A 16,955-nucleotide genomic window follows, 5' to 3' on the forward strand; every position below is an offset into this window, starting at 1 on the left:
TAGAAATAGGCCCTTCAGCCCACTATCTCTATTGACAACCTCAAACTGCACTAATCCCATTTACCTGAACTTGGTCTATTTTAAATGCTCGTCCAGATGCTTCTTAAATGTTGTCAGAGTATCTGCCTCCACTATTCTCTCAGGCAGTATGTTCCATATTTCTACCACCTCTCAGAGAAAAATAAATTTTCTCAGATCTCATTTCAACAACTTACTCACCTTAAACTTGAACCCTCTGATCTACCATGGGGAAAGAGATTCTCATGATTTACTTTGTCGGTCTCTGTCATAATTTTGTATTCCTCAATCAGATTCCCTCCTCTGCTCCAGGGGAAACAAACCCAGCCCACACAGTCTCTCCTCACAAGTGAGACTTCTCACCCCAGGTGACATCCTGGTGAATCTCCTTTGTACTGTCTCCAGGCAATCACATCCTTTCGACAGTGTGGCGATCAGAACTGCACAGCATTCCAGCTGCAGCCTCACCAATTGTTTTACAGCTTATAATTTTGTCATTTCCTGCCATATCCAAAATAGAATTCCTGGCTGTTTCTTTACTCTTGGTTATGTTACTTGATTTTGAAACTGCCCTCTTCCACCATTTGCTGGTTTAAAGTTTACCACTCTGTTTAGCCTTTTCTCCAGGACATTAGTCCCAGGTAAGTTCAGGTGGATCCCTCCCAGTGATATTGTGGGTTTAAGGTAAAATGGGTAAGTTGAAAGGAGATGTGAAAGGCAGGTTTTTACACAGAGGGTGGCCAGTGCCTGGAATGCATTGCCAGAGAAGGTGGGGGAGGCAGATATAACAGCAACATTTCAGAGGCATCTTGATCGATACATGAAGAGGCAGGAATACAGACAGTATAGACGCAAAAGGCTTTAAGTTTTGAAAGCCATCATGTGTTGTGCAGCCTTTGTGGGCCAATGGGCGTACTCCTGTGCTGAACTGTACTTTGTGTAGTTCCTGTCCGAGTACTGATGCAAGTGCCCCACAAAATTGAATCCATCTTCCCAACATCACTGCTTTAGCCACGCATACACTTCCCCAATTTCCTTATCTCTTTACCAATTCCTGCAGGGATGAGAGACACTGATTCTAGGGAGGAAAGGGTTAACACCTACAGCCGAGGAATAGCTACTGAGCACTTTTGCAAGGAACGACGTCACTGTGAAACTGAGACTCGAGTCTGTGAGCTTCATAGAACCACAGAAAACAGACCATTTGTCACCACAACCCTACACTGCCATTCAACATGATCAGAGCTGGTCATTCAACTCTGTCGCCTGTTCCCACTTTTTCCTTGGACCTTTTGATCCCTTTTGTTCAAGGAAATTCTAAGATATCCTATCTTACCTCATCTTGTAAATAGTTGTGTTAACAAAGATAGTTAATGCTCAGACATAAGTGTTGCCACATGGCTGCAGTGGTGACCAGTCCCAAGGAACCAGGGCCAAGTGGAAATGCGTGGATAAGGAAGGAAGGAAGGAGCACTCCGAAAAGGCAGAGTGTGGTCAGCATCATTCTGGCCCCCATAGGTAGGAGCTTGAACCAATCAGTATCTTAGAGGGCCATGAGGGCTCAGAGAGAGGCAGATCATGTCACAACCTCAATACCGAACATTAAGGACAGACCACGGCTTTCTATAGATGGCCCAACATTGGGGGACACCATGGAGCATCCCTTTGCTGAAGTAAGTTAATGGGAGGAGGAGTTTCACAAAATTAACCAAACAAAGGCAGCAACTACAGCTGCAGTTAGCTGAAGAAAATCTGCCCTGTTTAGAAGGCTGGACACAGGAACAAAACCTGACCCTAGTTCAATCACCAATGAAAGCAAACAAAAGCTTAAAATAATTAGACATCTTCCACTATATCCACACCACCTGGATTATAGTCTTTGAATAAGATCTTCAAATGTGTGCAAAATTACATCTCACAGAGTCAGAAATATTGAAGGTGGGATTGAAGTTGCAGGGGCTGAGGCCAATTGTGCACATCGCATGTTGATAATGATGCACAAAGAAAAGCGAGATGAACTTGACAGACTTAGTGAGGAAGTTCAAACCTCAGCAGTGGTGCAGCAAGAGGTGTGTCAACAACTACAAGGAGCTAATCAAGTGGAGTGTACATTTTGAATGCCAAGATGGCCACCATCCTCTCAGCAGGTGTTGATGACGCTGGTGACTCTTGACACTTGCTCCAAATCAGCAACAAGGTTATGATGGGTTGCAGTCATCTATAAGGGGACACCTCTGGCTACAATAAAGGAAGGTCTGGACAGTGGTAGGGCTGAAGGAGAGAAGCTCAATCCCAGATCAGGTTTGGTATCAGGAGAGCGGAAAAAGGCTTACAACAGCTAGGATGGAAACCCAGGGAAAGGGGGTAAAGATGATCAAGAAAACCAAAGACTGGAAACAATCACTGAAAGAACCAGGAGCCAGGAATTAAAAAGTTGGAAGTGTAAAAATCTGAAGCTAAAAGATCCTTTCAGAGCTGCGAAGTGTCTGCACAAAGCTGAACTACCAATAAAACGATCTCTGTCCAACAATCAGGTTCACTCTCAGTTGAGAGTATTTTTAATGAGTGCAACAGCAAAACACAAAAGATGCTAACTTTCATCTGAAGTTTGCATTTGTTAAATCCCAATGGTCTAATTGTAGTAAAGGTTAGCATTTTACTTGGCCTCTTTGCACATTTTGTGATACCCAGCAGGAAATGTAGTAATGTAGTTCACAGCCCTAATAAAAAACCCAAGAAAACAAACCCCTCACCTCCAAAGTGGATGAAGCCTGGGTTGAGAATTCTATGCTTGGAGAGCTGAAAGCTGCTTTAAAAACTTCAAAATTGACCATCAAAAGGAACTTACTAATGTAACAAATAACGAAGAGTTGGAGAAGTCCAACTGCCTCAAAACGACTTGAAGTGGAATCTTGGCTTGGAGCAGTAAAAAAAGAAATCAATCTATATACACCACGTCAACCGCTTTACCCTCATCAACCAAATATGGATTTCAGTAAGGCGTTTGATAGGCTATTCCACAAAATAGAGGCATGGGATTGAGGGTGATTTAGTGGTTTGGATCAGAAATTGGCTAGCTGAAAGAAGACAAGAGGGTGCTGATGATGGGAAGTATTCATCCTGGAGTTCGGTTACTATTGGTGTACCATAAGGATCTGTTTGGGGCCATTACTATTTGTCATTTTCATAAATGACCTGGATGAGGGCATAGAAGGATGGGTTAGTAAGGTCGGCGGAGTTGTGGATAGTGACAAAGGATGTTGTGTGTTATAGGAGGGACATAGATAAGCTGCAGAGCTGGGTTGAAAGGTGGCAAATGGAGTTTAATGCGGAAAAGTGTGAGGTGATTCCCTTTGGAAGGAGTAACAGGAATAAAGTGTACTGGGCTAATGGGAAGATTCTTGGTAATATAGATGAGCAGAGAGATCTCGCTGTCCATGTACATAGATCTTTAAAAGTTGCCACCCAGGTTGATAGGGTTGTTAAGAAGGCATATGGTGTGTTAGCTTTTATTAGTAGAGGGATTGAGTTTCGGAACCATGAGGTCATGCTGCAGCTGTACAAAGCTCTGGTGCGGCCGCACTTGGAGTATTGTATACAGTTCTGGTCACCGCATTATAGGAAGGATGTGGAAGCTTTGGAAAGGATTCAGAGGAGATATAGTAGGATGTTGCCTGGTATGGAGGAAAGGTCTTACAAGGAAAGGCCTTACAAGGAAAGGCTGAGGGACCTGAGGCTGTTTTCGTTAGAGAGAGGAAGGTTGAGAGATGACTTAATTGAGACATAAGATAATCAGAGGGTTAGCTAGTGTGGACAGTGAGACCCTTTTCCCTCGGATGATGATGGGGATATAGGGGCACACAGGGATATAGCTTTAAATTGAGGGGTGATACATATAGGACAGGTGTCAGAGGTAGTTTCTTTACTCAGATAGTAGGGGTGTGGAACGCACGACCTGCAACAATAATTAGACTCACCAACTTTAAGGGTATTTAAATGGTCACTAGATAGGCATATGGATGAGAATGGAATAATGTAGGTTAGATGGGCTCCAGATTGGTTTTACAGGTTGGCGTAACATTGAGGACCAAAGGCCTGTACTACACCGTAATATTCTACGTTCTATATTCTAAACCATAGAGACTGAAACACAAAAGGTAACAGCAGATTTCCAAAAGTCCTACAATGAATACAAAACATTCAGAGCTCCAAGATGTCTGGATATTACTATTGGAGGACATCATTCTTCTAAGGTCAACCTTGAGGAACCTTTCATTTGGAAGGGTATATTTTGAAAGAGAACTTTGCAGGAGGAGATCAGAAGAAGGAAGCCCTTATTAGGGAGGCAGATTACCTGCAGAAGGATAAACTTTTGGAAAGGGCTGAGATATGCAAGAAACTAAACCAATTTGCTCTGCTGTCTGCACAATGCCACAGAAACTGATAGATCCTAATCCAAAAACATATTTCCTTACTGGCAATGATGAACTGCTACTATCAGAGGAAGTTCTGGAAAGTTCTCATCGACAGAGAAGCTCCTGTTCCATTCTACCCGTGCTCACTCTCACAGCCAAAATTAAGAGAACCCATGTAACCAGCACATCCTCTGAGAGACGAGAGAACGCAATTTGTGTTCAATGCCTCAAGCCATGGATTGGCTGGGGTAGTGCATGATGGCATTTAGATTCCAACCTTCAGCTAAACAAAGCCTTGGTTAGACCACACCAGAGGTCACTGTCGCTGTGAGCAAATCTGCTCAGGATCAGAACATTGGTCTTGGACGGAAACTGGACAGCAAATGGAGATGGTCACAAACCCAAAACATTAACTCTGAGATCTCTGCACAGAGGTTGTCAGACCTGCTGAGCCTTTGCAGCAATCTGTTTTTCTTTCCAGTTATATGACCAAAAGACAGCAGATACATGGAAACACTACCACCTGCAAGTTCCCCACAAGCCACTCACCATCCTGACTTGGAAACATATCAGTGTCGCTGGATCAAAGTCCCAGAATTCCCTTCCTCACACCATTGTGGGTCAACCCACAGCAAGTTAACTACAACAGTTCAAGAAGGCAGCTCACCACCACCTTCTCAAGGGCAACCAGGGATGGACAATAAACACTGGTCCAACCAGTGATGTCCACATAAACTTTAGGAACCACATAGCATATGGCTGGATGGGTGAAGAGGCCTGTGGCCATGATGATGGACTAATTCAGCTGTGAAGTGCTGAGCAGCAGCTGAGTGAAGCTTGAACAAGGAGGAAATCCCCCAGGTTACCAGCAACAGGATGTGGATTCTGATCAAGCAGGAGTTTCCTATTGTTTGGCTGCACCCTACTTAGCCTATACCCTTCACAACAAGCACACAGGAAATGGTTTCACCAGAGACAGATTCACCTTCAGAAAAAAAAATCCTAACATCAGCAATTTTTACCTGCATTTTATATCAAACTCCATTTATGTTGTCCTGAGCCATAAAGATGAGCTGAGCTCAACCATGATCTTAACCACGTTCCAGGCAGTAAAACTACCCCTCCTTGGGACAGAGAGACCTGCCACCTTCCGCCAGAGTATTGCTATCCTGACGGATGTGGCTGTGACACAGTACTTGTGTAGCTGGATATTTTGAAAGTCTGGAGACTGTTTAGTTACCACCTCCGCATGTGAAAGCAAGACTAAGATATGGGGGAGTTTTATCAAAAACTCTGTTCTTATAAACCTCCTGGTTGTTCCAGGAAAAGTGTTGAGAGCAATTGTCCCATTTGATACAAACTTGAAATTTATTTTGTAATATTTGCCTACACCCCCTCACCTACGTGTGTGAAAGTGATATCAGGAAAAGCAAATTCTACTCAGTCAGCTCACTGTTAAAGCCAAGTCATTCTGTGGAACTTCTCCCCTGGGTGTGTTGGCATTGGGCTGCACCACGGTGAAATCTCCCAGACTGGGGGTGGAAGGTGAATTTTCTCTGTGCTTTCTTCTGGATTTGGCTGAGGTGAGGATAAAGTCTTGCCTTCAGGAAAAGGACTCATAACTGTTCCACAGAACCTGGCCACCCACATCAGCAACATCATGCTGAAAGCTCCTGTCATACTCAGTTCCACTGTTTCAGAAACTTCCCCCAGCAAACCCAGATTCACCTCACTTCCCACCAAGACTCCATTAAAATCATAATACCCCAATGATAGCCCTAAAGTCAGACCTCACTCTCTCAGACCCTGTTCAACTCATGACCGCCCTAAATTCATAATTCCTTTCAGGACCCCCCCCACCCCCCACCCCCCACCCCCACCACCACCAAACTCAGAATCAATGACAGTGCCACCCGAAGACCCCACTAAGACACCCCTTCCTCCTCCCTTAGGCCAATATAGAGTAGATGCTCAGCACATAACCACTGCATTTAACATCATTTATTGGTAAGGCTACTCCCAATCAGCCTTTGTGGGAATGTGGGAAAATACAAACAGGAGCAGCAGGAGCCCATTTTGCCCATTAAGCCTGCTCTGTCATTCAACTAGATCAGGGTTGATCCTTTCGCTGTGTACTGTTTTCCTGCATTAGTCTCATATGCCTTCATGTTATTAGTCTCCAAAAACCTATTGATTTATGTCTTGAACATTCCAAACCCTCTGAGATAACGATTTACGATTGTTCGTGTGAAGAAATTCCTCTTCATCAATATCTTAAATAGCCCAGATCATCTCTGGAGATTCTGTCCCCTAGATTCACCAGGAAACATCCACTACATAAACATTTTGTAAGTTTCCATGGGATCACCTCACATTCTTCGATCCTTGAATGAACCCAAGCCCAGTTTCCTGATAAGACGATTCCACTGTCCCAAGCATTAATTTGGAGGATCTTTGTTGTACTCCCTCAATGAAATATTCTCCTTCAATACGAATGCCAAAGCAGTATACAATACTCCAAGTGGTATCTCGACAAGGCTCTAATAAAACTGCAGCAAGACCTCTCTATCCCATACTCCAATATCCTTGAAATGAAAGGCAACATGCTATTGGCTCACTATACCCAAATGGTAAATTTTAGTGAATCACAGACAAGGAAACCAAATGCCTAATCTCTCACCATTTCAGAAATATTCTGCCTTTCCATTTTTTTTTCTAAGAAAATGAATAACTTCACAGTCATTCACATTAGTCATCTTCTTACCATTCAATTTGATTGCTCAAGCCCTCTTGAAATCTCCTCAAATGCTCCTTATAACTTATATTCCCACCCAGTTTGATGTCATTAGCAATTTTGGAAATAATACCAACATCCAATGTATGGTTACAAATGGTTGTAAACCAAACACTACCACTGACTAGTAACAGCCTGCCATCCTGAAAACTCTGATAGAGCTGATAAATTTAATTCTGAGCTGTCCCTGTCCTGGGAGTATTTGATGGAGACAGCACAAAGGGAGCCTTACTTCCAGTTCCAATGAGCAGAGGTATCTTTACTTTCCAGTTTTAAAGAGTAGAGGTAGTTTTACTAAGTATCTCACAACATGCAGTACTTGCACTGGACTGTTTGATGGAGACAGTGTAGAAGGAACTTCACTTTGTGTTTAAAGGTGTAGAGGTATCTAAGTCTGTGCAGTCGCTATCCCATTGAAGGGTTTAATTGGTGCACTGTAGAGTAAGCTTTATTTTCACTTGAAAAGAGTAGAGGTTGTATTACGCTGCATCTAACCCCAAGTGAGCTTTAATTTCATTTTAAAAGAGTAGAGGGTATTTTACTTTTGTATGCAAGAGTAGAGAAAGCTTTACTTTGTATCTCAGCTTGTGCTAGCCCTGTCCTAGGAGTTTTGTTGGGGATAGTTAAGAAAGCTTTACTTTCTATTTACTTTTAGTCTAAAGGAGTAACAAGTGTTTTACTCTGTATCTAATCTTGTGCTGTTCCTGACCTGGGACTGTTTGATGGGAACTGGGTTGAGGCAGCTTTACTTTCACTTTAAAAGAGCAGAGGAAGCTTCACGTTGTGTTTAAGAGTTGAAGGAATTTTGCTACCTGGGAATGTTTGTAGAGAGAGAAAAAGCTTTGAGTCCCAGGTTACAACCTTAATAATCATTAATGTCACAAAAGAAAAAGGAAGAAAAGATCACTTGTATTTCATAATCAGGAGAAGTTACAATTCCAAGAAGTTTAGTATTTTTTGATTATTGAGTTGCTGTTTTAAGATGGACTGCAGTCAGAGTTAATGCAGCTGTAATGGTCAAGAGGAGCAGCAGCTGCTACCTCTTCGACGCTCTTCCCTGTTCTGTCAGTAATTCAATAGATCAAACTGAACAGCTCCAAGTTCCAGACCACACGAGACAACTGATTCCATACTTTCACGGTTCATATTCATGGAAGCGATTATTTTACTAACTGATTAATTCAATTCTGAGGAACTAGGGGACTTTCCCCAACTGTTTACTTAACAAAAGATGCAAATAGGAGCCGTTCCCACCAATACAGCAAACAGGGAGAAGATCGGGAAGTGGAGGGGGTATTTCCAGTCATCAGTGGCGACTGAAAGTTTAAAGATTTGACTGCTCATCATGTTGAGCTTACTGGATAACAATTTGGAAATTAGACTGAATGCTCAATCTAAAACAGATTCTATTGGTTAGAATCATTCCTCCTGTTGAGAGGCCATATGTATGTCTACAAGACCATAAAATGTAGGAGTAGAAGCAGATCATTCAGCCCATTGAGGCCCATTCAACTGAATAATGGCTGATCTGATCATCTTCAACTCCACTTATCTTTTTCCCCTTAGCCCTTAATTTCCTTACTGATTAGAAATCTATCTTTCTCAACTTAGAACATACTTAATGACTCAGTCAAAACAGCCTTCCACAGCTACACAACCCTCAGGGAAGAAATTTATCCTCATCTCTGTCTTAAATGTGCAGCCTTTTATTCTGAGGTAATGCCCTCTGCTCTTAAACTCTCACACCAGAGGAAACATCTCGACTGCAGCTACCCCGTCAAATCCCAGAAAATCCTGTACATTTCAATAAGGTCACTTCTCATTCTTCTAAACTTCACTGAATACAACCCACTTGAACCTCTCCTCATAAGACAGTTCCTCCATACCCATGACCAGCCTAGTGAATCTTCTCTGGATTGTCTCCAATGCCAGTACATCTTTCCTTAGATAAGCTGTAGTCTGACTTGTGCCTTGTATCATTTTCGCAAAACTGCCTATGCCTCTGGACATCCCCAGAAAATTCTTATTGCTCATGCACGCTTTGTGATACACTCTGCCAGTAACAAACATGGCCATGCTCAAATAAGCACAATAAATATGAATGAATGGGATGGAATGACATCACCGCAGTACCTGGTATGAGTATGGCCCGTGTGCAGTTTGCACGTGCTGACTGAGATCGTTTTGGGAGTATCAGCAGACTCAACATTATAAAAGACAAAATAAAGTAGATGCTGGAAATCTAAAACAAATACAGAGAATATTGGAGAAACACTCTCTCCACAGGTGCTGCTGATGCTCTCCAGCACTCTGTATTTGCATCCCATTTTTGTACTCCATTCCCTTTTGAAATAAAGGCCAATGTTTCATTTACCTTCCTGATTACTCGCTGAAGTGGAAATGTGCTTTCTATGACTCATCGCATGATCTCCTCTCAATAATGTCACTCAGAACAGGGATGGGCATTCAACCCATCAAACCTGTTCCATTTTTAATTAGATCATGCTGACCTGTATCGTAATTAATCTCCAACTTGGTCTTGTAATCTTGCATAACAAAACTGTTAATCTAGTTTACAGTTTTGAAAAGATTCCGAGAATCAACAGAGTATTCCAGACTCCTAAACTGCCTTCTGTGAAGAAAAACTGTAAGATATTATTACAAATGGCCAAGCTCAAATTTTAAGTTGATACCTCCCTGCTCTGGAAAACCCCATCGGGGAAATCATTTCCATCCACCATGTCAACTCATTTACTCAGCTTTAACAGCTCCACTCAATCATGTATATTCAACAAAATAGAAACCCCAGTCTATCTCTCCTTATAATTCAACATTCTGCATCCTCAGTAACAGAAACTCAAAAGCAATCTCATCTGTTAAAATGCAACATTCTCTAATAGCACCATCTTGTCACATTTCTTTTCAGGCAAAGATATATTAACACAACCTTTCTCAGAGCTGTTTCTTATCTATCTTGCATCGATTAGATTAGATTAGATTCCCTACAGTGTAGAAACAGGCCCTTCGGCCCAACAGGTCCACACCAACCCTCCGAAGAGTAATCCACCCAGACCCATTCCCCTTCCCTAAATTTACCCCTGACTAATGCACCTATCACTATGGGCAATTTAGCATGGCCAATTCACCTGACCTGCACATCTTTGGACTGTGGGAGGAAACCGGAGCACCCGGAGGAAACCCACACAGACACGGGAAACTGTGTGCAAACTCTACACAGACAGTCACCCGAGGCTGGAATCGAACCCAGGTACCAGTGTTGACCACTGAGCCACCGTGCCGCCCCATTGTCAACCATGTCCAACAAGATGCCAGCATCAATCTCAACCAATGCCACTCTGTTTCAGAACAATAACCCAAAAACACAGAACCAAACAAAAACCAAACTGGAATATCTACGATGCTCCATTCACAAAGTCATAAAGTGTCAGAATGCCCTACATCCAATGATACACTTGAATTTTATTCGTTGTTGTTGGAAATGCAGCAGCCACTTAGCCCACAAATGACTCCCAGCAATGTGGTGAAAACAAGATCATCCTTTCTCAGCATGTTGGTTGAGGGGATAGATATTGGCCAGGCACTAGAATAAACACCCCTGAATTATTTATTTCCAAAAGTGCACCACAAAATCTTGTCAGTCCAACTGAGAGAGCAAATCGGGTCTTGGAGTAATGTCTCATCCAAAAGACACAGCCTCCAACAGTGAAACATTCCCTCAGTACTGCAGTGAAATGCCAATCTCAGATTTCAGGAGTGGGATCTTTAATTCTCTGACTCTGGATGTCAAAGTGCCAGAGACACAAACAACAATAAGATGAAACATACCCAATGTAGTACCATCCAATATGTGTCTTTTGCTGAGTGGAGTGTGTCATGTCAGAGGGTAGGATCATGTTGGTGAGGTGGGGATATGCATGAACAAAATCAGATTCGGCACCTAGCATTGATCGGAGCACCAGAAATGACAATGGCAAACACAGCCCTTTCGACCTACAAAGTTCTCCCTCATAACATTTGGGGACTAGTGCTGAAAATTAGGGAGAGCTGTCCCACAATCTAGTCAAACACAGAGCTGACATAGTGGAATCATGCCTTACACTGTCCAGACATCACCATTACCATCTCTGGTTATGTCCTATGCCACTGGCAGAACAGACACAACAGAGGTGGTGGCATAGTGGTATACAGTCAGGACAGAGTTGCCTTGGGAGTTGTCAACATTGACTTCAGACACCATCACATCTCAGAGCATCTGGCCAAGCAATGGCCTTAAATCTCCTGTTAACTCCACATTGAACACCATTTGGAGGAAGCATTGAGGACAGTAAGGACACAATGTACTCTAGGTGGGAGAACCTAATGTCCATTACTAATTGTGGCTTGCAGTGTCACCACTAACCATGCCTGGTAAGTCCTAAAGGACATTGCTGCTTGGCTGGGTCTGCAGGAACCAAGAGGGCAAAATCTTCTTGACCTCATCCGTCTGCCTGCCACAGATACATGGATTAGATTAGAATGTGCAAACCCCACACAGCCTGAGGTGGGAATTGAACCTGGGTCTCTGGCGCTGTGAGGCAGCAGTGCTAACCACTGTGCTGCCGTGCTGCCCATGCATCTACCTATGACAGTATTGTAAGAGTGACCAACACACAGTCCTTGTGGAATGAGTCCCACCTTCACATTCCCCTTTTGTATTATCAAGCCAGGGATAGTACAGGAGGACATGCAGGAGCAGGACAAGGCATACCTAAAAATAAGATGTCACCATGGTGAAGCTACCAAACTACTTGTATGCCAAACAGCACAAAGCAGCCAGTGGATAGACAGAGCTGAGCAACCCCACAACCAATGGATCAGGTCGAAGCTCTACAGTCCTGCCACATCCAGTCGTGAATGATGATGGACAGGGTCCACAAATATCCCCATCCTCAATGGTGGAAGAGCCCAAAACTTCAGTGCAAAAGATAAAGCCGACACAGCAATCTTTAGCCAGAGTGCTAACTGCATCTCGGCCTCACAGATGCCAGTCTTTAAACAGTTTGATTCACACACGTGACATCAAGAAAGGTTGGAGGCACTGGATACTGCAAAGACTGTGGGCTATGATAACAGGTACTGAAGACTTGTGCAATAGAACGTGCTGTGCCCTAAGCCAGTACAGCTACAATTGGCATCTTTCTGACAATGTGAAAATTGTCCAGGTATGTTCTGTACACAAAAACAGGACAAATCCAACACGGACAATTATTGCCCAACAGAATCATAGAATCCCTACCGTGTGAAAGCAGGCCATTCAACTCATTGAATCTATACCAATCCTCCAAAGAGCATCCCATCTAGACCCAGCCTCGACCCTATCCCTGTAACCTTGTATTTCCCATGGCTAATCCACCTAACTTACACACCCCTGGAAACTATGGGCAATTTAGTAGGCCTATCCACCTAACTTGCAAATCTTTGGACTGGAGGAGGAAACCCACACAGATGCGGGGAGAATGTACAAACTCCACACAGTCACCTGAGGGTGGAATCGAACCAGGGTCCCTGATGTTGTGAGGCAGCAGTGCTGACCACTGAGCTACCGTGCACAAGTCATCAGCACTGATGCCCAGACTGGGTTCAGCCAAGGCCACTCAGCTCCTGACCTTATTGCAACCTTGAAACACAACATGGATAAAACAACTGAATTCCAGAGGTGAGGTGAGAGTGACCATTCTTGATGTCAAGGCTATATTCGACTGAGTGTGGCATCAAGGAGTACGAGCAAAAATTGAATCAATGAGAACCCTCTGCTGGTGTGGCACAAAGGATGTGGTTAAGGGGGTCAGTCATCTCAACTCCAGGACAGCTCTGCAGGAGATCTTTAGGGTAGCTTTCTAGGGCTAACCATCTTCAGCTATCTCATTAATGATCTTCAGACCCATTTGTGACACCTCAGATACAGCCAGCATCCATAAGCAGCAAGACCTTGACAACATCCAGGATTGGGTTAGTAAACAACAAGCAACATATGTGCCACACAAGTGCCAGGCAAAAACCATTTCCAACAAGACAGAAATTAACCACTGCCCATTGATATTCAAGTAGTGCTGCTACCACTAAATCCATGACTACCCACATCTGCAGGGAGTTTACAATTGAGTAGAGACTAAACTGGATAAGCAATATATATATATACAAATCAAAAGATTACTATAAACTGGAAATAAGAACAGAAATTGATTAAGAAACCCAGAAGGGCAAGCAGCATCTATGAAAGGGAGATATGCAGTTAATGTTTAGAGTCCAATATGACTCTTCCTGTATAGCATATAATACAGTGGCAACAAAATTGGGTCATACGCTAAAAATTCTACACAGCATAATTCATCTCCCAACTCTCCAAAGCCTGTCCACTATCTACAATGCACAAGGCAGGAATATGAAGAAATACTACAGCTGCAACAACACTCAAGAAGCTTTGATACTATCCAGAACAAGGCTATTCACTTGACTGGCACCACATCCACAATCATTCACTCCCTTCACCACCAATGCTCAGGAGCAACTGTGTGAACTATCTACAAGATGTGTTGCAGAAACTCCCCATGGCTCCTGAATTAGCACCTTCCAAACTCATGACCACAACAATCGTGAAGGGCAATGGCAGCACATGGGAACACCACTACCTGCAAGATCCCCTCCAAGACACTCACCATCCTGCCGTTCCTTCACCGTCGTTAGGTCAAAAACCTGGAATTCCCTCTCTAAGGGCATTGTGGGTCAGCACATGGACTGCAGCAGTTTAAGATCACAGCCCAACAACACCTTCTTGTGGGAAGTTTGGGATGAGTAATAACTTCTGGCCAGAAATGTTCATATGCCCTTGCACATATTTTTGAAAAAGCAGATGGATGAGTTGGTGAAAATGGTTGGGTGAATTTCTATACAAGGGTGGGATCATGAGCTGAGCGTGAATATACCTGATACCTGGCTTGGGTGGTTTGGATGAATCCACCTTTATTGCCCAAGGGCTGTTCCAGGTGAAGAGGTCAAGAATTTCCCTCCAAGCTGAAGGAGGAGATTTTTTTAAACTTCCTTCTTCTCAGGGTGTTGAAGTTTTGCCAATAAGATGTGATAGAATGACACATTACTAATTTGGAATATTGCAGAAGGCCAAATCTAACTTTCAGAAGAATCAGTTCTGATCATGAATTAGGAAGCTGGTGTGGTTTATATATATATCAAGTGACATGACATTTAATTGTGTGTTCAACGGTGAGGATATGATGTTAAAAACAACAACTTATCCACCATTTCAGGCACCTAACCTTCAGTTCCCAAAAACTCCCAGGACAGGGACAGCATGGAATCGGATAGAGAGTAATGAGTAAAGTCCTCTCTACACTGTCCCCATCAAACATCTCCAGGACAGGTACAGCATGTAGTTAGACACAGCGTGAAGCTTCCTCTACACTTAAACAGGAAATAAACAAAAAGTAAAGCCTACTTCACACTATCCCCATCAAGTAGTCTCAAGGTCTGGACAGCACTGGGATAGGGACAGAGGGTGGCATGGTGACTCAGTGGTTAGCACTGCTGCCTCACAGTGCCAGGGACCTGGATTTGTATCTGCCTTTGAGCAACTGTGTGGAGTGTGTACATTCTCCCAGTGTGTCTGCATGGGTTTCTTCCAGGTGCTCCAGTTTCCTCCTGCAGTCCAAAGATATGTAGGTTAGGTGGATTGGCCATGCTAAATTGTCCCTAGTGTCTAGAGATGTGCAGGTTAGATGGATTAGCCATGGGAAATGTGGATTACAAGGATAGGGCAGCGTAGTGGGTCTGAGTGAGATGCTCTTTGGAGGGTTGATGTTGACTTGGTGGGCCAAATGGCCTGCTTCCATGCTGTAGGATTAAAGCTTCCTCTAGTCTTTTAAACTGAAAGTAAAACCCTCTTTCCTCTGGCCCACCAAACACTTCCAGGAGAGGGACAGCATGGGGTTAGATACAGAGTAAAGCTTCTCCTACTCTTTAAAACTGAAAATAAAAAGTTTCTTCCTCTCCCGGCATCCCCACCAGTACCCTTCCACTGACACTCTTATTCGTTTGGCTGAACTGGTCCTCACCCTCAACAATTTCTCTTCAAGTCCTCCCACTTCCTCCAGATGAAAGGGGTAGCCATGGGTATCCACATGGGCCCCACCTTTGCCTGTCTGTTTGTTGGCTACGTGGTGCAGTCTATCATCCGTAATTACACCGGCATCACTCCCCATCTCTTCCTCCGCTACATTGATGACTGCATCGGCACCACCTCGTGCTCCCGTGAGGAGGTTGAACAATTCATCAACTTCACCAACACATTCCACCCTGACCTTAAATGCACCTGGACCATCTCTGACACCTCCCTCCCCTTCCTGGACGTCTCCACCTCCATCAATGGTGACCGATTCAGCACCGACACTTTCTACAAACCCACTGACTCCCACAGCTACCTGGATTACACCACCTCCCACTCTACCTCCTGCAAAAATGCCATCCCGTACTCCAAACTCCTCCCCCTCCACCGTATCTGCTCCCAGGAGGAGCAGTTCCACCACAAAACGCACCAGATGGTCTCCTTCTTTAAAGACCACAATTTCCCCTCCCACATAGTTGTTGATGCCCTCCATGGCATCTCATCCATGTCCTGCACCTCCGTCCTCAAATCCCACCCCTCCAACCGCAACAAGGACAGAACCCAGACCCCCCCCCCACCCCCCGCCCCAGGTCCTCACCTTCCACCCCACCAAACTCCATATACAGCACATCATTTCTGCCACCTACAAACAGACCCTACCACCAGAGATATATTTCCCTCCCCACCCCTATACATTTTTCGTAAAGACCGTTCCCTCCGCGACTGCCTCATCAGGTACACGTCCCATAACAACACACCCTCCCTGCGCCCCCCACCCCAACCCCCAACCCCAGCACCTTCCCCTAACACCGCAGGAATTGCAAAACCTGCGCCCACACCTCCCCCCTCACCTCCATCCAAGGCCCCAAAGGAGCCTTCCACATCCAAAGTTTTACCTGCACTTCCATAAATGTCATTTACTGTGTCAGTTGCTCCCAACGCGGTCTCTTCTACAATGGGGAAACAGGACACCTCCTAGCAGAGTTCTTTAGGGAACATCTCCAGGACACCTGCACCAACCAACCCCACCGCCATGTGGCTGAACACTTCAACTCCTCCTCCAACTCCACTAAAGAAATGCAGGTCCTGGGCCTCCTCCATCGCCACTCCCTTACCACCCAATGATTAGAGGAAGAAAACCTCATTTTCTGCCTCAGGACCCTCCAGCCCTATGGTATTAATGTGGACTTCACCAGTTTCCTCATTTCCCCTCCCCCGACCTTACCCCAGTTCCAAACTTCCAGCTCAGCACTATGCTCATGACCTGTCCATCTTCCTTCCCACCTAGCTGCACCACCCTCCCTTCTGACCTATCACCTTTACCCCCACCTCCATCCACCTATTGCATTCTCAGCTATCTCAGCCCCACTCCCCTCCCATTTATCTCTCCACCCCCGAGGCACCCAGTTTCAGACCTGATGAAGGGCTTTTGCCCGAAACATCGATTTTCCTGCTCCTTGGATGCTGCCTGACCTGCTGTGCTTTTCCAGCATCACACACCCGATTCTCTAGCATCTGCATTGCTCACTTTCGCCTCCTTCAACACTACCCC

The 16,955-nt window shown here is 44.4% G+C and overlaps 1 protein-coding gene across 3 annotated transcripts in view; it reads right to left on the reverse strand.

The window, feature by feature from the left end:
* LOC140484557 (nuclear factor NF-kappa-B p100 subunit-like) overlaps positions 1-16,955 on the reverse strand; it is a 64,183-nt gene that overhangs the window by 40,470 nt on the left and 6,758 nt on the right. Inside the window, exon 1 of one of the 3 annotated variants that reach the window (XM_072582927.1) lies at positions 5,456-5,520. The exons of the other annotated variants lie outside the window; for them this stretch is intronic. Coding sequence (XP_072439028.1) covers positions 5,456-5,478 — 23 coding nt within the window. The 5' untranslated portion in view covers positions 5,479-5,520. Of the gene's footprint in view, positions 1-5,455; positions 5,521-16,955 lie in introns of those variants that run through there. 3 annotated transcript variants of the gene reach the window in all.

Source organism: Chiloscyllium punctatum, chromosome 13, assembly GCF_047496795.1.
Source record: "Chiloscyllium punctatum isolate Juve2018m chromosome 13, sChiPun1.3, whole genome shotgun sequence".
In the NCBI taxonomy this organism is placed as follows: domain Eukaryota; kingdom Metazoa; phylum Chordata; class Chondrichthyes; order Orectolobiformes; family Hemiscylliidae; genus Chiloscyllium; species Chiloscyllium punctatum.